Raw genomic sequence first — 24225 nt, forward strand, 5'->3', positions numbered from 1 at the left:
TTGTAAGAGTCACTGGAAAGTCCTGCAGGCCAAGAATGGAAGTGTATCTGTAAGTGATAGCTCAGTTGGTTAGGTTACCGTGCTAATAGCACTGAGGTTGTGGGATTGATCCCTGTATGGGCCATTCACTTAAGAGCTGGACTGGATGATCCTTGTGAGTCCCTTCCAACTCAGAATATTTTCTAAACTCTGTGATACATATTTCAAGCTCTGAAGGTAAAAAACAACAGTAGTTCTTCGGCCCCAAGTAAGGTGCACTTCATTCTAATCCTGACATCTATCACACTCTCAAGTGAACAATGACTCATGGCCTTTCATCATTCCTATTTGTCACACAAATCTAATTTAACCTCATTAATTCCCAAAGAGAAAAAAAATGTTTTGTAGGAGTTGCTATGCTTATACCACAAATAACATTGCTACAAACAAATTGGTAAATGTAACCTGCCTCTGCTAAGGACCCGTGATCCTGAAGCAAACCAATTATGTAAAATCATCAAACCCAGCAGAGAAGGAGCCAGAGGAATTACAGAAAGGACTTAGTAGTGGGAGCAAATTAAATGGATGAATTTGTGTGGTTTGCCTTGCTGCAGCAAGCAGATATGCACAAAGGGGGAGAAACTGCTGACTGAATGGACTTGGGACCCTGAGACAGAGAAATCCTTGAGGAAAGTAAACCAGAAGTTTGTGCACCATGAAGCACATTGACGGACAAATGGACTGTATCACTAACAGAAAAACAGAGCAACTACATAAAAGATATTGGCAAAACCAATAGGTAGATTTATCTCAATGAACTCTTGTGCTGTGAGGGGGAAAGACAGCAATGTCATTTATGTGCTGGTGAAAAACCAATAGCAGACCAGGCACTCCTCCTGCAGAGTCAACAAAAGCAACAGGAACTGCAGCTTGCACTTCAGCAGGAGAGACTGTTGCAATGTACACTGACCTGGGGCCTGGGGAGTACTGCAGGACTGGCAGAAGGTGGTTTGGGCCAACTTAGCTCAGGGCTGATGGAGTTCAAATACACATGCACACCTGTATCTCTGGATGCCTAATGCTGCTGCTGCAGAGGGTTAAAACTGAGTAGCTACAGAAAACCTCCCCTCAACAAAGGAAGGCCACACAGCATAGGAAGTGTTGAGCTATTTGGCTCTTGTTCTGGCCAGCCTGAGACTGGCTCCAGAAGCATACTCTCATGGCTTCTGGGGTGCTTTATATTAATGGGGAATGTGCTCATTTACACCCAGGGAACAACACTACCTGCTGAAGAAAGAGATGAAAATGGCCTTGGAATTACTTCCACAGGGTGTGCTGCTAGAGCTTAAATGGATTGCCACCCTGAGAATTCCTCTGTCAGTAACATGACGGAGGAAGTGGTGTGGAGGAAATGAATTCATGTTAGACTATAGCATTTTGCTACAAGAGGCAAAGAAGAATTATTAGTCCTACACCAGCTTACAGAAGGTTCTTCTGAGAGCAGGGATACTCCAATGATACACAGCTGACATGCAAACCTGCACAAGGGAAGGGATTGTTCACTGGAGCATATACAGGCATGCGCCCATCATATACAGATAAGTGTGCCATTTGAGACATGGAGCTGTTCAACAGAGCAGTTAGAGAAACTCCTGTGTGGTGAGTGCTATAACGTTGACTTGAGACCAAATGGTCTTAAATTGTGTGGGAGCTCCACTGTGAACCAAATGAAAAACCAAGAGAAGTCTGGTAACTACATTGCCAGGATTCCTTAGGGAACAATAGCCAAAAAGGCTTAAGAAGATTAGTAAAAGAGCTATCAGGACCCAGACATCTTTAGGCATCAAAGAAAGTTGGCGTATCAGTGCACAGATATTACAGCCCTGAAATAGAACATCATTGAGAAGTCTGTGTGGTAATGGGACGGGTCCCCATCAAACTGTACAATTTAGTTTGGACAAGAGCCTCAGTAAGGATGTGTGTGCTGCCAAGGACTGGTGCCTTAAATGCCTGCAGTAAGTAATATAAATATGGTGACTCTCAGAGTGCTGGGAAGGAATCAGGCAACTCTACAAAGCTCATCTGAGGAGGAGGAAATGGTTTGGAGCAGGTGACAGCCTACAGTTCCCACAGACTCAGACCAAGATAAGAGCACGAAGGGCCTGCTTCAAGCAGGGAAATAACCTTGCTCTAATCTGATCCCTTGCTTCTAAGGTTTGAAGAATTTTACTGGCTTTAAGCATCTTTCATTTTTTCTGAGCTGAAGGACATATCTGACAGCTACATATGTGCTGGTCAAGTGAGGAAGAATACAACTGTATTTACATGTTCTATGCTGGAAGGATTATTTTCCTTCAAATATTAGAAAATAAATATTTTATTTTACCTCAGTCCTCATTTACAACAACAGAAGGGAATTCTGGGAGGTTTTAAAGTGACTTTAACCTGATGTTGTTGTTTTCAATAGAGGAGCTATTAAGAACTTTCATTGTTATATAGTTCATGTTGTAAACTATTTCCATAGCAACCCGATTGTGTCATATATTCTGGGCTATAACTCAGAGGGAGAGGGGATGGGAAAAGCACAAAATAGAGACTACAGAGCAAAACCTGTCCCGAATATTACCTGAATCTTGAATGTTCTTTTTAGTCCAATTTGTTTAAGCAGTGTTTATTTGCAGGCAATGTTGAGGATCCAGCCAGGCTGCACCTGCCTTCCCAGGCATGCTCAAACACAGCCTAGGATTGCACATCTTCAAGGGAGAGCAGGGTGGGGTTCCTTCAAATGACAGAACCTTCTGCAAGGAGGAAGCTTCAAGCTGTAACTTGCAAAATATGTACTGTAAAAATCCAGCTATCAGAACACAGAAGATCTACGCAGAGACCTGCAACTAATCACGCAAAAACCTGAAAGGAGCTGCTCTTTGTATTAAGCATGTGCAGTGCGGTTCTCAAGAAATGCTGTCATCAGTTCTAGCATGAGGAAAGACAGGTACAAAAGAGCACGAGAATTTCTGCATTGCTTCCTGGTATTTAACTGTCACACAAGCCACTAGACATTCTATCAAGGCTGCTAATTGTTAGCAGAATGTGACTAGATATCCACAGATCACACAACTGATACTGTCCTTGATGCCCACACCTCTTGCTGCCTCCCCTCCAGCAGAAATGGTGCAGTGAGCACAGCTGAATGAGTTCAGTTGGATTAACGGAAAAGCTGACTGCTGGATGGGAGGGTGATGAGCTGCCTGTTGGAGTCAGAGAACCACTCAAAACCACAGCAAATGTTTGCCAAAAATGAGTATATACACTTAGCAAGGTACAGCTCTTGAAAGGCTGCATCTTTTTGATAAGATACACAGTATAATCTTTAATTGCAGGAGATGGGATACAATAAATGTGCCAACTGGCCTTTCTTATCAATGCAGTCTGAATTCTTCAGGGAGGAATTATCTTTACATGTCACAGGGAGTCAAGAACATCAACAATACTTGAGCAAGTAATAAAAAATACTCCAAAATTTACTACTGCAGGAAGACAAGAGCTCTTTTCAGCTGTTTTAATCTCAGGTGTTTTATACCTTGTCTTTTTATTTTACAGAAATCAGTTATAGACATTGAGTGAGTTCCAAGACAAAATGTCTAGCATATTTGTCTAGATCAAATAAACTTTCAACATCTACAAGTCAGTGGCCTATATTTTCCAGTAGCAGACCAGATATTCAGGCTTCCCACTCCCTCCCTAATTTTGCCCCTAGCTCTTACATACATCAAACCTACAAAAGTGTATTGCCCTTACTCCAACAGTGTGCCAGTCTGGACACGTTCGAATGAAAACCTGAGCTCCACTATGATCTTGTCTCTTGTTGCCATGATGTGTGCAGTGAAGAGGAAGATTGCCTCAGATAATCCGGAATATAGCAATTCAAAGCAACCCCGTCCTGTCTTTGATTTGGACGTGGTGTGCTTTCCATCATAGCCAAAGGGGAGCTCCTACCTCTGACACACAGGTATGCACTCTTCTTCACCCCAGCCCTCTGGATGTTGCATCAGCAGGAACAGCAACAGCCTCCAGCCTTGGAGCTATCAGAGTGAAGGGCGCAAGTACGCTACAGGCAACTGGCCTGGCACTGAGCATTGTTGTTCCCGAACACCTGTGTCACACAAGTGCTTTTCAGTTCAGCTGTGCAGTTGTTGTAACAACATGTTTTTATTCCAGAGGAAGGGAGATTGGCATTTGGGGCAGTAACCAATGGCTGTGGTCTCCCTTGTTCTCATAGGAGTTTGCTGTGTGACCCTGGCTCAAACACTTGAGATTACCCATCTGCAAAATGGATAAACTAATGTGGTAACTTGAGGAGTAGCTTCACCCTTTCCTAGGCACAGTTCTCAAATATGGTTAGCAAAGTCCCAGGCAGCTTTGCATAAAAAACACTCGCTTAAGGAAAGGTAAAACACTGGTTTGGCTTCGACCCTACTCGGGGCTGTCCCCCCTGGAGAAGCCCCTTACACCTCGCCAGTTTGGCAGCCCAGAAGCAGAAGCAGGCTGCTAAATCAGTGGTTTGCCTGAGGAGCGAGCGGAGGCTTGCAGCAGCATGGCTGCTTTCTCTGCACATTCCTCTGGTGACGCTGCTTATTACCCAGCATGCAGATAACCCTGAGTCAAGGCTTTGGTATGAGCGGCGCTGCCAGGAGCTGCGTGCTTGGAATAGAGGGTTACAGTTTAAACCGAGGTGAAGCGCCGTCCCCAGCCAGCTGCACCCTGCCTGCCTCTCCTGCTCGGCTGGAGCCAGCCACCCCTTCACCTATTTGCAGAAAAGGAGCTTTCCAGTCCCTCCCCTCCACCCCATCGCTCACCCAGGGATCATTCCCATTGAGAAGCTCTCAGTCTAATAGTAATCCCGACGAATTTAGCTGCTGCTAATAAATCCCACCCTCTGCCCCTCCCAACCTGCCTCCATGCAAATCCATTTGTAGGTTACTTGAACAATAGCGGAGCTGTAATCAGCCCTCCTCACTGGCAGCCTGCAGGGAGGGAGGGGAGGAGGATGATGACAGTGGGGAATTCTGCACGGCTCCTTGAAGCTGCACAGACATGTTTCATGTCCCCGTTCCCATCCCCTGCGCAGAGGCGGGCAGGCAGGAGGGCAGGCAGGCAATCACATGGCTGTCTAGGTCGGCCCAACCCAGCGGTAACTGCATGCCCTGGCGACCCTCCCCAGCCCAGCCCGGTTTGATTCAGTTCGGTTCAGTCCCTGCCTAAGCTGCCATGCCGCAGCAGTGCCAAGCCGCTCCGCGCTGCGGTGCAGTTGCCAGGCTCAGCCTCCACTCCCTAAACAAAGTAAAAGGCCTTTGCGCTGGCCAAAAAAGAAATAGAAAGATACCCCAGTGAAGAGACTTGAGCGAACGGGTGGCCTGGCACTCCCAGTACTGCCGAGAGAGCAGTGCCAGCCAGAGAGAAAAGCACAGCTCTCCATTGTAGGGTCTTCGGGGACGACAAAAAAACAGTCTTCTCACTGTTAACGATGATGGTGCAGGAAAGGGGAAAGGGAAATTCCCTGAAAATAATTTGCAACTTGCAGCAGTTCACATTTTAAAGGTTTCTTTGCAAAGGGTCATAAAAGCAGCAGAGAGTGCATATGGCCGAGCAGGGCTACGGGGGAGGGGAGTGGGGCGGGGAGGGCTGCGAGCGGATGACAAATCAGCTGAAACCTAAGAAGCTTGACCTTCCTCACCTCCACCCCTGCTCCCACCGCCTCCAAAAAACCTTGCAAGGGCGCTTCGGGAAGGCAAAGCACACAGCAGCGAGGAGAATGCAGGCTCAACCCAGCAACAGGCAGGGCTGTGCGGCTGTGTCAGTGAAGGGGGAGAGAGGACACTTCAGGGTAGCTGTATCCCCTCTCACCAATTCAGACTTATACCAGCATGGTTCATTGCATCCAGCCAAGCAGTCAGACCTTGGAATCTTGAACCTACCTAGCCCAAGTAGCTCAGCCAGTCTAACCAGTCACAGACTGTTCCGGCCAGACAGACTTTTGGTGAGCATCCTCCCCCTCCCATTCACATGTCTAACTGCTCCCTTCTGCTGCTCACCCTACAGTTCCCTGAATGGCTGAAAGAGAGTGGGTTTGCTGTCAAAAACTTGAAATGACACGTACTCTCCCATGTTTCTTCTCATGGAGTTAGGCAAGTCAATTCCCAGGGAGAAGAACTGGATTCCTGCAGAGCCTCCCAGTCAGGGGTGGCAGCGTGGGGCTGGGCTGCCCTGTGGCAAACACGTGGAGACAGAGATGTTTGTCTGGCTCATCAGAGGAGCCCTGTGGTAGCCTCAGTCAGTGCACACATGCCTAATTCTTTTAAGACATCCATCTGGGAAAAGACCTCGTATTCAATTCTTTTCACATCACCCATCAGCAGAGGCATTTCCCTTACCAAACTGCAGTAGAGGTTTTAAGGCAGGAGCTGAAACAGCAGAAGCTTGGTTACATGGTTTTCAGACACCTTGAAGATAAACCCAGCAGTGCATGTTTCTATACAGGAAGGTATAACCATGCCCTCTGCATCTTCTGGGGGATGGTTGTAAAGACAACTCTGTAGGTACAGATATGTTTTGGGTAGAAAATGTGTGCTGTAATGGATTCTGATGGCTGAACGCCAAGGGGGAAGCTGTTCTGCTTCAAGAATAGCCTTACAAGAGTCAGCACTACACAGTGACAGTTCAGTACTCTGCTGCAGATCTACAGGATGTGTCACTTTGGCAGAGAAAGAAGTTGCTAATGCACAACACAATCCATCCTACAATGAATGGAGAATGACTGCATACAAAAAAAAAAAAGAAAGAAAAAGAAAAAAAAAAGAAAATGGCAAGACTTAGGAAAAAGGGAAGCTGCAAGGCAACTACTGCATAGTAAGCTGGGAACCTGAGAGCTCTGAAGACAAAGCCCTTTCCCTTGAGGGGAAGAAAATCTCAGCTCACAAGACACATAAAGAAGCAGACAACCCTTTTTCCAGTGACTGCTGCAACCCTGCAAAGCTGTGCTGGCAGCCAGCCTATTTAACGAGATTGCAGTTTCAAAACGATGTTAGTCCTGACTAGTTCAGGGAGGTGAGCATGCTCATATGCACAACATTGCTAAGCAAATAAAAAAGATAACAAGGTTTGTATTAAATTATACCAGTTACCATTGGTAAACTCAAGTTCCTGTTGGAACTGTGTAGTATTTCCCCCAAATGGACATAGCAGCTCTTCACTGCATAAACACATCTATCTCCAACTCACACACAGCTGCCAATGCTTAAAAAACAAACATCCAGTGACACACATGTTCTAACCCATTTCTAAGAAAATAGGCTACAAGGCTATTAAAAGAAATGTCAAGAATAACCTAACTGGAAAAAAAAAAAAAAAAAACCAACCAAAAAGGCAAAACACAACAACCCTCCCTGGGAAAATAAACCATTTAAATACTTCCCCATTACAAGAAGGAATGAAAGCACAATAAATGACCATCTGGACAAATAAATTAACTTACACCATTTATTCAAGCAAACATTGGGCTGTACCTTAAATAACTGGCAAGTATGGGGGATGGGAGCATTACTGTAAAATACAGAAATAAGCTGAATCTCTGTACATGAGACTCACTCGACAGCTCCCCTTTCCTCCTCGAAAAAAGGTTACAACTTCTTTGTCAGCTGTGGACATCTTCAGAAAGATAAAAACCTATGGAGTGGGTTCAAAGAAATGCTGGCTAATATGCCCAGACTGGCTGCTTAATGAGCCAGAGTAAAAGAAAAGGTCACATGGTTACAAAAAACCTCAATACAACAAACACCCCGTAGCTATGGTTAACTTTAATTAACTGCAGTATAACAATTCACTTCAAGCTTATTTTCCACCAATGTTTACTGCACCTTACCTTTCCTTTGCCTGCTGATCAAAAAATCAAACTGATTAGTCTCATAAGTGGGCTTATGTTTGAAAAAAATAAGAGCTTTTCAAAAATGATCTGAAATTTTAAAAATCCACCAAATGGGTCTCTTTCTAGCTATAACTACTTATGAATGATTTCAAGATTACAGGAGTAGTTCTGTTTATATAAATCAGGGTATTCACACTTCTGTGATACAATTAAATGTTGAATAGCCAGTAGTAGTTATCTTTTAATAGCAATTGCAATTCACATATGAATATTACTTCTCCTTAAGTTTAAACTTGAATTTCAACCATGTGTACAATTTTTTTCTCTGCCAGTCATGAGCTTACAATGTTAGTCTCCCTATCTCATGATTTAAAAATAAACTGCTGTGTGAGAATTGCATGCTTAGAAATAACTGAAAATAGGATCAGTACAAATCTATACTCTAAAAAACATGTAAGTTGTATCCAGCAATTAACTCAAAACATTCTTTTTCTGCATTACTTCTTTGATCCATTACATAAGAACAATATGTCTGGAGATTTTTAAGCACTGATATATCACTTGGCAGAAAAAAAAAAATATATATACACAGACAAAGTCATTGTATGAAATCACAGATATAGTGATGCCAAAATACTAAATCTCAGAGCACAACAAACCCCACCCCCTCCCCACACACATGAAACAGCCAGAGTGTATCTATACAAGACTGCAAAGATCTGTAGGCACACTAAGAATATAGTCTCAAGGTTTCTACCATCCTTCCCACCAGGAATACAAATCATGTATTAAGACCAAGCAGATACCAAATGCCATCCAGACTTTCCTTTATACAACTATGGGGCTTTGGCAGGTGGGGATCCTTACTATTCAATAAACTAAGAGCTCACAACCTATGATACTGTTGCATTTGGAACAGCTCTATATTCTGCTGGTCAAACTGCAAAGGATTTCTGCAGTGCTGCTGGGTTTTTTTCCAGTTTCCCCCTCTTTCCTCCATTTGCCGCACTGGAAAGGACAAAGTTCACATTAGGTTTGTTTGCATTTTCTAGCTACCATGAGGCCTGTGTATTTACTTAGCCTGTTGACCACTTAACAGGTATTACACTGCTCCTCTATCTCCAGAAAATGCCAGTGTCACACAGAATTGTTAATTATGCAAAGAATCACATATAATCATTGCCAAAAAGAAAGCGTTCACTTCAGTGCTTAAAGGAAGCTTCCTTGCCTGAAAACACAATAAAGGCCCTGAACTGCTCATCAATTCAAGTTATGAAAAGCCAATGCCTACATGGGGTAGCAAGCCACCAGCTGCAACACCAACTGTAGAAGCTGTTATTTCATGCTACCCTTTCTGTATTCTGTTCCACTACAGTCCTGCCTTACCATGAGTTTGTGCCTAATGTCAAACTTTGACAACCACTCTTAAAATCAACTAAAATTATTAACTATGGGATGCTGGATTTTTGTTTGTTTTTTTTTTTTTTTTGGTGAAAATAAGGCTTCATTTTAAATCTCAAGCCTTACTAAATTGCACAGGCAATGTATGCATCCTGTATTGCAAACAGCTTGCAGCTGGAGAGCTAGTGGGGGGGAGGAGAAGGGAGGAGGAAATGAGATGCAGGAACAGTAAATAGAAAATGCTTAGTCAGCAACCGTTACTGCAACATTAAAGGTGAAATGTAAATAGGCACAGTGCCAAGATTTAAGTAAGTTTGATAACACCATCAACATCATCATCTTACTACATATAAGTGAAAATGTGCATACAAGTGCCACGATTATCACAACGAACTGCAGACTCTTGGTATAATGGAGACCTTTAAAAAGCCAACACGGCTTGCACATACTGCCTAAGCTTAGAGAAAAATAAAACTTGCTACTCAAGAAGTATTAATATCAATTGAATTTATTACAATTTACTAAGCTCCAAGGCACATTACAGTGTTCTGTTAACTACAGAAATGTATAAAGGACAAACAGAGCATGTTTCTCATGTACAGCATTTTGCTCTACTGTTCAAAAGCATCCGTGCATCAATAAAAGCAAAAACAAAAAACACATGAAGATTAAAAAACGTTCAGATCAATAGAAACAAACTGAAACATTTTCCTTACAAACTTGCAACAAAAAAACACCCTCCCCCCACAGCCACCCCACCGTTTTGCAACAAAAAAAACAAAAACGAAAAAAAAAGGTGAAAGACTAACACTCAGGGCTTGTAAAACATAAGCTGTCACCATTTTTGTAGCAATTTTTTAGGCATCAACACTGGCCTTGGCAAAAAATTTTTTTTTTGTCTTTTGTGTTTTTCTTCTTCTTTCAGAGAAGTGCATACATTTACAAAAATACACACCAGCAGCAGGTAATCGCTAAGGGCTATTAACTTTGTACCTAGCCAACACACTGCCAAAGAAATGAAAACAGGTATTATGTAGTAACCAAACAATATTATATTCTGTTTAACAAAAACCAGCTCTATCCTTCAAATGAAGAAGAGTACATACCTTTGTTTCAAAATATAGAAACATACGACGAAAATAATGTCTATACATAAGACTAACTTTTGCAGTTTGTTATATTCACAATTCTACATCTTCAGGAGTCTGAAGGGATTGGATTTCTTACTTAAGGGTCTCTCTCCTTTTTCACTTTAACGTCCCCAGCTAAAATGGTCGCGATCTCGCCCTGCATAAATGCCCAAGGCACATTGGAACCGACTAGGGGGCATTTCTCTCCACTGGGGCAGTAGACTTCACCAGTCGCCCCTTGGGCCTTGATGCTCTCTCTGGAACAAGGGAAGCAGAACTTGTGGCTGGGCACAGAGGGGCACTGAACAAAGTGGGTGTCCTCCAAGCGTTCGTGGCAAATGGTGCAGCACAGGGGCCCACTGTTGGCCATGGGGGAGTCCGGAATGTTTTGGGGGTGCACTTGGTCCATGGCGGGGTGGGTGCTGGGGGGAGGAGGGGCCACTTGCAGGTTCATGTCCCCGTTGCGGGAGGCCAGACGGCGCTGGCCCGGCACCGAGGCCGGCGACACGGGGCTGCTGCTGTTCCTGCGGGTGGACGTGGTGGAGTGCACCGAGCTGCCGTCCTTGGGCGAGTGGGCATTGCCCAGCGTGTCGGCCACCGACATGAGCGCGGCCATGGGGGACTGTCCGTTCTGGGGGGCGGACTCGGGTGGCGTGGTCCGGTTGGAGTGAGGGCCGAGGGGCGGCGGCGGCGGGGGGCCACCGCCGTGCACCGCCCCGAAGCCCCCGGCCGACATGGTGAGCTTGAGCGCTTCGCTCTGGCTGGCCATCCACTGCTGCCGCTGCTGCTCGTCGCTGAGCTTCAGAGCCCCCTCGGCCGAATCCGAGGGTTCAGGAGAAGCTTTCCTCTTGCGCATCGCCCCGCCGCCGCCACCGCCGCCGCCACCGCCAGGTCCCCTAGAGGCGGCGGCCGTGCCCTGCGCCCCGCCGGCCCCGGCCCCCGGCCGCGGGAGACTCACCAGCGCCGTGGGCAGCATGGGGCAGCTGGCGTCCAGGTAGGGCTGCGGCAGCATGTCGGCGCCCACCAGCTCCTTGAAGAAGCGCACAGACTCGGGCAGCAGGTCTCCCAGGAGCCGCCAGTCGCCAGAGCCGTGCTTCTTCTCGTATTCCAGGTATTTGAAACCCGAGGAGAGGCCGCGACCGAAGTCCTTCATACAGTCCTGGTACATCTGCTTGGCCACGCCGGAGGCGCTGGAGAAGACGGTGCCGGAGCCGCTAGGGTACTCGATGAAGAGCTTCAGCTCATAGTCCATGCCCGGCTTGGAGACGGCGTCGAAGGCAAAGACGCGGCCCAGCAGGGCGTGATCCTTCTTGAAGCGCACCTCGTAGGGGGTGCAGCCGGCCAGAGTGAGCAGCGTGTCCCTCACGATCTTGGGCTTGCTGGCCCACTCCTCGGCCCGATTCCGCAAACTCTCGCTGAGCTCGGCCAGCGCCTCCGCGTTGCGCTGCTTCTCCTTCAGCTCCCGCTCTTGGTCACTGCTGGAAACCGAGCCCGGCCGCTTGCCGCAGGCCTCGGAGGACGAGCCGCCGCCTCCCCCGGCACCACCGCCGCAGGTGCCCCCTTGGGAAGAGGCGGAGGGAGCGGGGGGACCCCCGCCGCCGCGGCCGCTCAGGCCCCCGTGCGGCGGAGGCAGCGCCACGCCGGAGGCAGCGGGGCCGTTCAGCAGCGTCTGCGGCAGGAGGTTGGGGGGCACATTCATCTGAGCGCCGGCAGCCCCCGGGGGCAGGCCAGACACGAGCCCCCCGTGCGCCCCGCGACGGGAGGAGGAAGAGGAGGAGGAGGAGTTGGGGCTTTGCCGGTTCAGCTCCGGTGGCCCGTCCTCAGGCTGCTTGGGGAAGCCATTGGGCCCCCCCAGTCCGTTGGGCAGGCGGGCGCCATGGCTGCTGCCCAGGCTGCCCGGCGGCGGCGGGTACTCGAAGCGGCTGCGCTGCTCCGCCGCGGCGGCGCTGAGCCCGTAGCGGTCCAGGCTGGACTGGGTCAGCCCCGCTGAGGCCGCCTTGGAAGTGGCATCCACATGGTTGAGCTGCTGCTGGGCCGCCGCCGCCGCCGCTTCTTTGGCGGAGAGCGTCACTGCCTTTACGCCGACCGGCGGCGGGGGGCCCGGGGAGCGACCGTCCTGGAAGCAGCCGTGCGCCCGCTTCAACTGCCGGGCCGTCTCGATCACGAACTCGATGCGGTCGGCGCCCTCATAATTAACGCAGCCCCGGCAGACGGGCTCCGTGAAGTCCCAGATCATGGCCCAGGGCATGCGGGGCAGATCGCATAGATAGCATGACTGCCTCCGCGACGAGGACACCTGCGCGGCGGACATGGTGCTGCTGGCTAGGGAGCTGCTGCCGCTGCCACCGGGGTAGGGGCTGGCTCAGTCTTCCCCCCCGGGCTGCAGGGGCGGGGGGTGGCTCTCCGTACCTGATCCTGTTGCCCGTTTCAGCAAGGGGGATCGTCTGCTTTTAGTTCGCTCCTGCTGCCGGAGATGGCTTCTTCTACCTGGTCCTGCCGCTGCTGCCCCGGTGGGGTGGGAAACGATTCCACTGCTCCTCCGGGGGGCTGGCTGGGTGGGGGTCGCTTTCTAGCCGCTTCTGTTTCCCTGCGCTCTCTAGCTCTCCGCTGGCTGCTGCTCCTCCTCCGGGAGGAGGCGGAGGTGCACGGAGGAAGATGGGGGGGGGGGGGGTCACCTTCCACCCGCCACGGCTGCCTCGTGAGCTTGCAGTTCGGTACGTGCTGATCCACCGCCGTGAGCAAGACAGGGGCACCCGCACGGAGCTGTTTGGTCCCGGTAGCGGCAGCTTCCCTGAGCGCTGGCGGAGCTGTGGCAGTCCGGGAGCAGCAGCGGCGGCGGCAGCAGCGTGGCGAGCGGCGCCGCCTGCTCCTCACTCACATCCTCGCCGCTACTCGCAGTCCGAGCGCGGGGTGCTGCGCGCCGCCGCGTGTGGCTGCGCGCCCCCTCCGCCGCGCCGCGCTCCCCCCGCGCCGCGACGCCCCTCCCCTTCTCCGCGCCGTGCTCCCGGCTCGGCTGCACCCGGGCGGGGCACCGCGTCACCGCCGAGCGCCCGCGCCCCGCTCCCCTCCCCCCGGCCGCCGGCGCGGAGCCCACTTGTTGCGCGGGGCGCGCATGCCCGGCGCGCTGCCCGCGCCCTCCCCGGCGCGGCCGCAGCTGGAGCGCGGCGGGGCGCGGGCAGCCTGCACTGCCGGCTATGTTTGGAAACTTGAACGCCAGATCGCGCCCTCACCCTCCTCCCGGCCGCGCTGCCGGCCCCCCGCCGCGGCACCGCGGCCAGGGCGCGCATGCACAGTCGTCGTCGTCGTGGTCGTCGTGGTGGTGGGTGGCGGGGCTTTTTTTTTTGTTTGCTTGGTTGGTTTTTTTCCCTGACTGCGCTTTCTAAGTTCAGATGTCTCGCTTTCGGGATTTTGTAAACCCGCGGTTCGCCCCGCTTTGCTTTCGTGACGGCTGCGCGGCTTTCCGCCGCCGCGACTGTCGGTGGGATTCCCGTGCGCTCCGGCTGCTGAGGCAAATGGGGGATCCCGCCTTAATATCCGATTTCGTGTTTCTCTTTCAGTGATCCCAGTGACAGAATGACACAGTTTTTGTAAGCCTGTGACTGCATCAGAAGCTCTTCCACTTTTGATTTGTTTAAAACAGCCATGTTTGCCAAGTGTTTAAGGTTGGGCTGGGAAAGATAGTGCTGTGCATTGCTCAAGGGTGTAGGAGAGGCCAGGCAGGTGAGTAATCGCTATGATCTCATCTCGCTAATGCAAAGGGACATAGGATTTCCCCGGTGTTGTGAGAACACACAGCTTTTTTTTTTTTTCTTCTATTTCCCCCTTTAAATAGCTAGCTAACATTTGCATAACACTGTTAACAGGCAAATTACTTAAAACAACCTCGGTTCATGCAAATAAGCCAAGAATTCATTTCGCTGGGAGGAAAACAAAATAAACCCCCCCGAAGCTTTCCTTCTCCCGCCCGCGATCCCCAAAGTTGCCCGCTCCCCGCCCGGCCCCGCGGCCACGCCGGTGCCCGTGCTGGCCAGGAGGGGCTCTGCAGAACCGGCTTTTGCTCTCGTTGCAGTCGGCGGCTGTTTTTGCAAACATCGACATCGCTGCCTGCGTCCAAAGAATAATAAACTGTCACTGCGGGGACGCGGTTCGGCCGGGACCCGGCGCGGGCGGCCACCGGCATCGCGTCACTGGCGCGCAGCCGGGCGCACGGTGCCCGCGGAGACAGCGCGCAGCGGGGGAGGGCGGAGGGCGGGGGGGAAGCGGTCGCACGCTCGGCGAACGCGGAACCTCTCCCAGCTGGGCTGTGTTGGGTGGATTTCTTTCTTTCAGTACCTCTTCCTGATTCCTTTGTTGCTACAAACGCCGAAATTCCCGTCCATTGCGGGTTTCTCTCTGTGTTTTAAAAGAACTTAGTGTTTCTATGGCGGGGTGCCACGGCTCCCTTACACCGGCACGCTCAGCAGCCACGCAGCACCGACGGGGAAAGATACCTTCTATTTGATTAATAACGTTTTGGAACTCACATGACAAAAAACCGTTCCTTTAAATATTTCATTTCATATCACCAATATGTGTAATTTTCATTTTTAGTGGTCTAAATCCTTTTATATATGTCCGGTTCTAGTCTATAAAGCTGGCAAATGAATTTGATTATATGTCTGTGCAATTATTTTATAGGGAAGGCTTAATGAAATGCACACATTGAAGTTACAGAAATGGTAGGACCAGATAAAATACAGTTAGAAAATCAATTGTGACAAAGTGACTCTTTTTCAGGGGAAGCTTGTAGAAGTAGTAAGTAGAGATAGAAAAGTCTTTGAATTATGTGAGTCTCATGTATGCAAATTGGCTGAAGAAGATGCGCTAAAGGGGAGTAGATTTCACACTTAAAAATTTCACACCTAAACTGTGGACATTACAAAAGCTTCGAAGAAGTATGGCAGATGAAAGCTGGTCAAAGTAAAAGTCTTTGCTTCCAGCCACAGTGATTTAGTGATGGCTACAGGATTTCTACATTAATATGTCTTTACTTCACTAAATAAGCATGTGTTCCCTCTGATTCATACTGGAATGTCAGTTCCTTTCCTATCCTTTTACTGCCTCACGTTGATCTTCATAAGAGGACCAGAACTGGGCTGTGATAAAAGGTCAGCCTCTGCTTTAAAAGCTTTCCCTTCATCCCGCATGTCTAAGAATGCAGAACTGCAACATATCCTGACTGTATTTCAGTCCCTGGGTTACACAAATCCAACCATGACAAGGCACTCCATGTGCTTGAACTACCCCTCACCCTGGATCCTCGATCCACTGAATCCTCCTGCAAGAAACCCCTTTTTTGGTAAACTCACCTCACAGGAACAGACTTCTTGGCTCACAAGAGCAGTCTTTATAGTGGGTGTTAATAATAATCACCTTAGATATGATCTAGCCTTAGAAAACAGGTGCTGTCAACTCCCTTTATAGTTTGTGAATAGAAAAAGAGAGAGATTAGCATCTGTGACCCGACCAAACTGCCTTTACTCTTACTTGCAGGATACACAGTTGCAGAAATATGTTTGTCTTTCCATAATGATTAAACTTTGATTTAAACTTTGGTCATGGGCACGCACTGTACCATTACGCAAGCAGCACTTAAGGATGAAGTGTCAGCATAGCAACAATATGGCCAGCAGCAGCAGTGATCTCTGCAAAGCTGATTGATGAAGAGAACTGCAATGTAAATGCAAATAAATGCCACGCTGTGGCACCTTCACAGGGAACGACTTGTCAGTATCAATCTAATCTGGGTAGGGAAAAATAGATTGAACGGTAGCAATGTAACAAGCTTCCCATCTATGGCAGCACTGTCCTTGCAAGGGTAGCAGCAAGCTTTCCCCCTCACCTCCTGCCTTTTCTCTTTGCCATGCGAGTGACGGGACAGGAGCAATCCAGATTGGTCTTTCTGGATTTATACTAAATATGCCTGGTGTTTATTTAGCTCTGAAATAATCCAGGAATTAATATTACTTTTGGAGGAAGCGAAGAGGAAGCCCAAACAATTAATCCATTCAGGTGTCTAATCTGGCTAACTGAAATAAAGAAGTGAGCAAACAAAAAATAGCGTAAGAACCCCAAACAGTAGATTGTTTAGGGAGATGAAGGGGAGTGCAAGGAGGAATGGACCTGTGGCTGAGAACAATTGCTACCCAGCTACTGTTGTCTGTGCAGGAACACAAGTCAGCACTGTGGATGTAGCATTAGGGATTCTGCAGAGATCGCCCAAAGTTTATGACCTGCCAGTAGTCCCAAGGGACAAGGACTATAATTTTCACAATCAGAAGTGAAATCTACTAATTCCTTCCTTTCAGTCCTAGATAAATACTGCCATCTGATAATCCCTTTTCCTTTATTCCTATTACCATCTTTATTTGAAAGTACACACATGCACATATGGGTCTGTGTAACAATAAAACAGCACATGAAGCATTGATTTAAATGAAGGAATCAAAATGATCATACAAAATACAGTGGGCAGGAGCTGGCCACTACCTTTCCTAGATCCGCCAGCAGGTATGGAAAGCAGAGGGTGCAACACACCATGAAGGACAAAGTGACAAAACCCAGGTGGCCTGGCTGCACCCCAGGCACTACGCTGTGCCACTCCCAGACATGAGCTCCCAAAACACGGCGGTTACTGTGGATCTGGATGAGAGAGGAGTACTGTGGATTATCGATCAGCTGTGCACTGTTAATTATGCAGAATATAGGACAGCCCCAAAGTTTGCAAGCGACAATAATTAGGAGCCCATGATCTCAGCAGTTTGGGAATGAACAGTCTGGTCTGGCTCTAAATGCTCTCAGCCTGGGAATATGTTTAACTCTTTCCTGTTCGCTTTACAAAGTTTTGGCACTGATCACTGCAGCCGTCAGAGCAGCTGGCTCTTCTGCAGGCACTCATAGAAATGGCTCTTTCTTTACTGATCCAAACAGCAGCTACAGCTGGAAAAAAATACAAGAACGAGAAGGGTAGTGCACTCCAGAAAGTGTAATTTACATGGATTTACCTCAGAATAGCAAATAAAATCCGTCACAATCAAATGACTGGCTTCAAAACAATGCAGAGATTAGCAGTGAACAGAGCACTTGGTGGTAAAGAGAGTGTGTTCAGCAAATCAAAACACAAACACTTCAGGAAGAAGTTGCATAATTTTGTCAAATTAAAAGTTAAACAACATTGTCTTCTACTAGAAGCTGCCAGGAAGTGTCAAAACACTCAGTTACAAAGAATAGGAGTAGTTACATGTTTCTGTTTATCATTTCAGTTCTCATCTCATTATAATTCTGGTTTTTTCCTACCATTTTTCAGGTAGTGACATACAGAGTTTATTGCGTTCCCACCTAGGAACTCTTAAGACATATTTCTTAACGGAGGTTGCCTCTTGTTTCCTCTGCTTTTCCCGGTGCCATTTCCACTTCGGTGCTGGAGCAGGGAGCCGAGGGCACAGCGGGGCGGGGGCTGCCCTGCCCGCAGCCGGGCCGCAGCCCCCCGTGCAGCCGCAGTCCCCCGACACAGCCTCTCGCTTCTGCCCCGGGAAGCACTGGGGGGGAGCAAGAGGGTCCCCTCTTTGAGACCCACCCTACACCGATTTTCCTACAGCTGTCTTTAAGGTTTGAAAACCTGCCTGGGAGCCTAGATTTCCACACATTAACCTTTGCCAAATCTTACAGTGCAAAATAAGACACCTATAATTAATTCTGCTCACTCTGCAAGGGACTAGCGATCGGGCAGTGTGTTTTAGGCTGGGATATGCAGAGCTGGGGCCTCTGCTGTTGTTATTTTTACTTTTTCCTGGACTGTTTTCATCTTACATCCTGTGGACGTAGTAAACAATCAACAACAATGAATCAACTGAATCAGTACATTTTTAAGGCTATTCCCACTGAGAGCCACTTGCACTTTCGTGACAGTTAAGAATCTGCCAAACATTAACTTAGTTACCAGCAAGACAGGCTCCTCCCTCCCTTCACCCCATACACAGATTGTTTATCAAAACGTGCTGCCAAGAAAAATATCCCTGCTTTTGGCCTCCACCAGTGATTAATAACACTTGAGAACTGAACAGAACTTTACTGTGTTTTCCAAAAAATGAGGGAGGTGGGAAAGGGGGGAAGAAAAGAAAAAGAAAAGAAAAGAAAAGAAAAGAAAAGAAAAGAAAAGAAAAGAAAAGAAAAGAAAAGAAAAGAAAAGAAAAGAAAAGAAAAGAAAAGAAAAGAAAAGAAAAGAAAAGAAAAGAAAAGAAAAGAAAAGAAAAGAAAAACTCTGACACTTTTTAAAGTTATTTCACTTGGCATAACCTCCTTTTCCTCTCTAACTAGGCCATCTGAAAAGACCAAACCCACTTTTTCTCCAAGACCATGTTACAAATGCTGATTAATATTGTTATTGAAAGAAGGATGATATGGACAGAGGATAATGGTGAGAACAGAAAGGGGGGTTGAGGGCAGTTTCTTTTATTAGCACATATCAAGATGAGCCATGGGGAGAAACCAAGAGGAAAAAAAAGATCATTTACTTTCTTTACAAAGACTGTTGGTAAAATTCCTAAGGGAGACTAAGTGCCAAAATTAACTGTCTTGGTGTATTACTTTTAGACACTACTGCCTGGGTGAATTAAGTCAAATCTTCAAGCAGCAGCCAAAGATAGCTGCAAGGTGAAAAAGAGGCTCTACATTTCCTTGGGTTTTTTGGTGAAACTCACAAATTTGTGGAGATTGTCTTTGCTCCGAGGTTTTTCATATCTCTCTCTCTCTCTCTCTCTCTCTTTTGCCTTCTGGGCTATTTTTACTATTTTATATTTGGCATTATAAATGTGTTTTGTAATGGGAAGGCAAGGTAAGAAACAAGCAATTGTTTAGAAAAAAAGACAAGTAAAAAAAAAAGAGAGAATACAGCCTTATATACCATATCTATTTATGTGTATACATACATGTGAGAGTATACATGTGTATGTAAGTAATATGTATGTAAGTAATATCAGGTATTTTTCATTACTCTGTTCTCCAAAAAACATTATTTAGTAAAAGATAATAAACAGCTCTTGAACAGTGGGATAGAGACTAGTGAAAACAGTTTACTGAAATTAATGATGCTGGATTGAACCAAACCTTCCTCCCTTTGGAATTAGTGCCAGACATAGTTTTCCTGAACCCTGTCCAACTGCCTGAGCGACAGACAATTTTCATTCTATTTGTGCTAAAGGCTTATGACTAGTGCTGGAAAATGAAGCCCTTGCCCTTGATCTCAGTGCAGATTAAAAAAAAAAAAAAAAGCAAAAAAAAAAAAAGCAGAACTGTGCCAATTTGTTTCCTCTGCCAGTAGAAGCCCTTGTGCTTTGGGTAATGCAAAACAATAAAAAGTTCACATGAAAACTCTCCACTGAAAGGAAACCCACCAAAAGGCATGTATCTCTGCTACACTCATCAGCCGATTTCTGAGATTCTCACAATGTCATCAAAATGCAGAAGGTAAGGGCAAAAAATAGTTACCAGCCAGCAATAGTGTCTTATTTTACTGTTTCACATTTCACTGCTATGCATTTGATAATGACTACTAAAAATCACTCCACTGTAAATAACCACCCTCTCCTTTCTGCTAACACCAATCTTCCCATATTCAGGTAGTGCATGGAGATTTAGGGATGTGCAGCCCCTGGTGTCTGAGCTCATTCTATTTCTAAGGGATGAAATACACATTTGACAGACACCCCCCGAATTATAAACAGTGGCTATACCATAGTGCTGTCAGGCAGTTAATCTCTGATTGCTTTTTCCTAGATTATTAATAAAATTAGAATCCCAAGCAGAAGGCGTTTGCTTTCATTGTACAGTCTGCACTTGTGACATGGTACATGTGGAAAATTTTGAGTGCACTGCAGTGAATGGTCTGGGGGTTAGTTTTTAGCTTCCGCTAAGTACCTGGCAGGCTGCCATGCTGAAGGATTCTGGGAACTGAAAGGCTCCCAAGTACAAACTGCCAGCATTAAGCAGTCCTGACAGCTCTGCTCCTTCCACACTTGGCAGCAGTTCAAAGTGCTCTTTCATTTGAAAGGCTGGAAGGCTGCCATGTGCAATGCAGATTTGCTGTGCCTGCTCTCATAAGGAACTGATAAATGCCGTTGCTGTTGCCATGGGGACAGGAGGCTATCAGAATGGCCTTGTGATCTGCAGCCTCTCAGCTCTGCAGGTTTGGGTTTGGGGGTTTTTTGGGTTTTGGGGCTTTTTCTGTTGGGTTGGTTTCTTTTTTTCTTGTGTGTGCGTTTTTTTGGTTTTTTTTGGTTTTTTTTTTTCTTCTCTCTGAGATCGTGAAATAAATGTTCTAGAGAAGGTTAACTCTTGAAGGACAGGAAGCACTGATTTGAAAGGACAGGGTGAGCCTCTGTGCGTGGCTCCTCCGAAGTGCTGGGAACAAGATTAACACATACCTGCCAACTGTCCTTATTCGGGAAGGATTGACCCCTGGGTTTTTTGAGGGTTTTTTTTTGCTTTTTTTTGCGGTTTTTTTTTGAAGGCCGGGAGGGTGGGAGGGAGGAATTGAGAAGGAAAAACCTCCTTCTCCCCACTCAGTCCCTTTAGATTTCTCTTCTAGCTCAGGATCTCCCAACATAATTAAAAAGCCATCCTCTTTCTTCCCCTCACTATCCCCACACAGAGTTTTCAGATGCTGTGGAAAAGAATTAATTTACCACTGGATGTTGTAGCATGCCCGATGTCTATAGCTCTCATTAACATCAGTGGACAGCTAGCAGGATTAGACCCATTATGTGCACTCCACGTGTGGTTAGTGTGAATAAAAAGAATGAGCAGTATGATATAAGACTGCATGTTTAAGAGCAATCTTAGTGATGATGCAAGTCCTAAGAGTGAATCTCAGCTTGTCCTAGTTTCCAAGATTAAAATAAACACATCTTTGAGCTATGCACAGTATGAGTGTGCGTATAGATGAGTGTGCATATCTACTTCTGTAAAGGTGTAGAGAAAAATATAGGCAGCAAATATTTTAGTCAGAATTTATACTCATTCCCCTATGTTGTCTTTTTTTTGTTGTTTTTCACATTGTTTCTTTCCATCTCTGCTACAGCAATAGATCTGTCTTCCCTAAAGACATTTTGCTGCAGAGCAGTAAACTGAATTCTGTTTAACCAAGGCGAAGTCTGAGCATGACATCATAGCAGGGAACAATGGAGTGCATCACTGCTCCCCCTGACCACGCAGCAAACTTCAGGGCAGCATTTAAAAAGATCAATATGGGCATGCATCTATGTTCACAGGCACATGTAAAATGCAATGTGCATTCAGTTAGTGGCACAAAACACTAGGAAAGAAAAAGCACTTGGGGAATTTTGTTTGTATACTCAAGTGTTAACAGTCTGAGAGCTTTGTTCAAACCTGGGGAAAAAAGTCAACCACCCCCATGTGAACAAATCCTCCCTTCTGTCTCTAAACATGGATTTCTGCCTTTCAGAACTGCATACTTCTATCTTTCCAATATATGTGAACAGTGTTACATGAAATGAAATATTAAAACAGAATGCCAAGCCATATATAACAGATAACCCGGTTAACTACCTGCTGGTTAACCTGTAGCATTTTTAAATAAACATCACCACTCTTACTTATTTGACTTTCACTCCACTTTGGTTTTACTTATTTTTTTACTGTATTCAGTTTTAAAGCTTTTTGGTTGTGTGTTAATCAAAGATTTGAATGAAGAAAGTAGTAATTTGAAAAACATACAAGAGAGAATTTTTAAGGAATAACAGAAAAATACACACTATAAGTGTGTGTACACACACATACCCACACACCCCCTCTACCTTTTCTGAATTCTCTTTTAGCTTATATTTTCAAGCAAATAAAAGCATATGTAATTTTGAGTTTTGTATCTGACATTAGATTCTGATGATTAAAACAATCAGTACATTCAAATCAAGATAAAAGTTGCTTGTATACATTTACAAAGCAATTTCAAAATTACAAACAAGGCTGTATTTCACAAGTCTTTTCACCACAATGAGCTAGGCCAAAGGAAATATTTCTTCCTGATTGCTTGGGCTTATTATTAAAAAAAAATTAATAAATGTGAAGTTAATTGTAATTCTACTGTAATAGCTTTACCTGATTCTCTCTGGGTTCTTGCCTATGGTTGTCATGGTAATTTGATAATTCTGGCTTGTTCTCTACACATTCTGTTTGTCTCACTGGATTTCCTGATTATTCAGAAAACTCTTTTAAAAAATCCTCCTGTCTCTCTCCCTCTGCCCCCATTCTGACTCAGTCCTGCTTTTTTCATTCATTTAGCATACAGAAATGAGTACTATTTTGCTACTAATCTGCTAGGGCAAAGTTGTTTGCTGCACTTACCCAAAAATGGAAATAATGAGCATACATACTAGAGCTCTTCTTAAATTATCTTCCATAGTCTATGATAGAGGATAGGGAGGAAATGTGGAAAGATTACTGCATATAGATTTCTTGTAGAGTACTTGGATCTTAATCCTATAGATATTATTTAGGGTTTAACTGCTGCATTTCTGACAGCAGAAACAAGTATTTAACTGTTGCCTTTTCAAATGTGACAAACACATTTGTACCTAGAGCAAGAGTCAGAATATATTCTCTCTATACGACAGAGTAGAAGCAATATTTTTATTCAGGGGTTCAGGTGACCATTTATGCCAAAAGAAACAAACTGATCATGTTCTGAATGCACCAGTGAAACTCAAAGAAAAATGCACACTGCTAAGTAATATTTAGCTCAGGTGTGTACTTACAAAAGGTTTATGTCATTGATATGTGCATATTTTAAAAGCACTTGGCACTAAATTATGTATACAAAATATATATGTACATATTATAGATGTATACATAATATATATGTATGAAGGTACATAAAATTGGTTTTTTGGGGGCTGGGGTTCTTCCCCAGGCAGTAAAGGATTTTATGATAAAAGCATGGACTACCATTTGTACCTATGGTTACTCTGAATAATTTGCTTGAACCTTACATCTCATGTTATTACCTTTCATAGCCCTTGTACATTTAGCCTCTACACTCTTCAAGAAAGAGTATGTATTTTATTTTGCTGGTCAGTACCTTATACAACTACAACCTGAAATCCTAAGAATCTCAAAGAATTATTTCAAGACAAGTAATTCACCATCATTATTAGTCACTATTGAATCTATGGCCCAATTTATTACAATTTTGATACAGTCATTTCCACTTTACACTGTCTTTACAATGTATCAATGGAATTTGCTGTCCCTCTGAATTAAAAGTATCTAGTATCAACTAAAAGTACCTGTATCAATGAAAGATACAAATTCTTCTGTGTGGCTGCCTTTGCTTCCTTCTTCTCTTTCTTGTACTGTAAAGCACATTTGGGATTTAAGTCCTTTTGATGGCAACATGCTGCAAAATCTGCTAAACTCAGCAGTCCAGCTGTGACAGCCCCTTTATCCCAACCTATTGCCATAATCTATGACATCAGTGACATCATCTCACAGTCTGTGACATCAGTCTGTGAATCACAAGACTAGTAAAGGTTGCTGCTGGTGTCACAGGTGGTATTTGTCATGTGAGTGCAATGTTCACACTCGATTTTAACTGTGAAAATGCTGTTAAAATAACCCCTTGTACCTATAAATTTATTTGGAATTTTTCAACTGTAAAAATTCTATCTTCTTCTTACTTTGATTTTCAAATTTTTATTGTCAGTAAAATAAAAATTACCTATTTTATCCAATTCCTACGTA

At 45.8% G+C, this 24225-nt stretch overlaps 1 protein-coding gene and 1 long non-coding RNA gene across 2 annotated transcripts; one reads left to right on the forward strand and one right to left on the reverse strand.

Moving 5' to 3' along the window:
- Positions 1–9791: 9791 nt before the first annotated feature.
- On the reverse strand, positions 9792–13383 carry IRF2BPL (interferon regulatory factor 2 binding protein like). Its single transcript, XM_066552016.1, has one exon. It carries the CDS (start codon positions 12740–12742, stop codon positions 10529–10531), a length of 2214 nt encoding a protein of 737 aa, XP_066408113.1. The 5' UTR covers positions 12743–13383; the 3' UTR covers positions 9792–10528.
- A 254-nt stretch (positions 13384–13637) lies between these two features.
- LOC136558143 (uncharacterized) lies at positions 13638–15081 on the forward strand. Its single transcript, XR_010783838.1, has 2 exons — positions 13638–13750; positions 13989–15081. It is a non-coding gene; the product is annotated as an uncharacterized lncRNA (long non-coding RNA).
- The last annotated feature ends 9144 nt before the right edge of the window (positions 15082–24225 follow it).

The sequence above is a fragment of the Molothrus aeneus genome, chromosome 6 (genome assembly GCF_037042795.1).
Source record: "Molothrus aeneus isolate 106 chromosome 6, BPBGC_Maene_1.0, whole genome shotgun sequence".
In the NCBI taxonomy this organism is placed as follows: Eukaryota; Metazoa; Chordata; class Aves; order Passeriformes; family Icteridae; genus Molothrus; species Molothrus aeneus.

Coding starts and splice junctions, on each gene's coding strand:
- IRF2BPL (XM_066552016.1), bottom strand. CDS start 12,742: ATGTCCGCCGCGCAGGTGTCCTCGTCGCGGAGGCAGTCATGCTATCTA.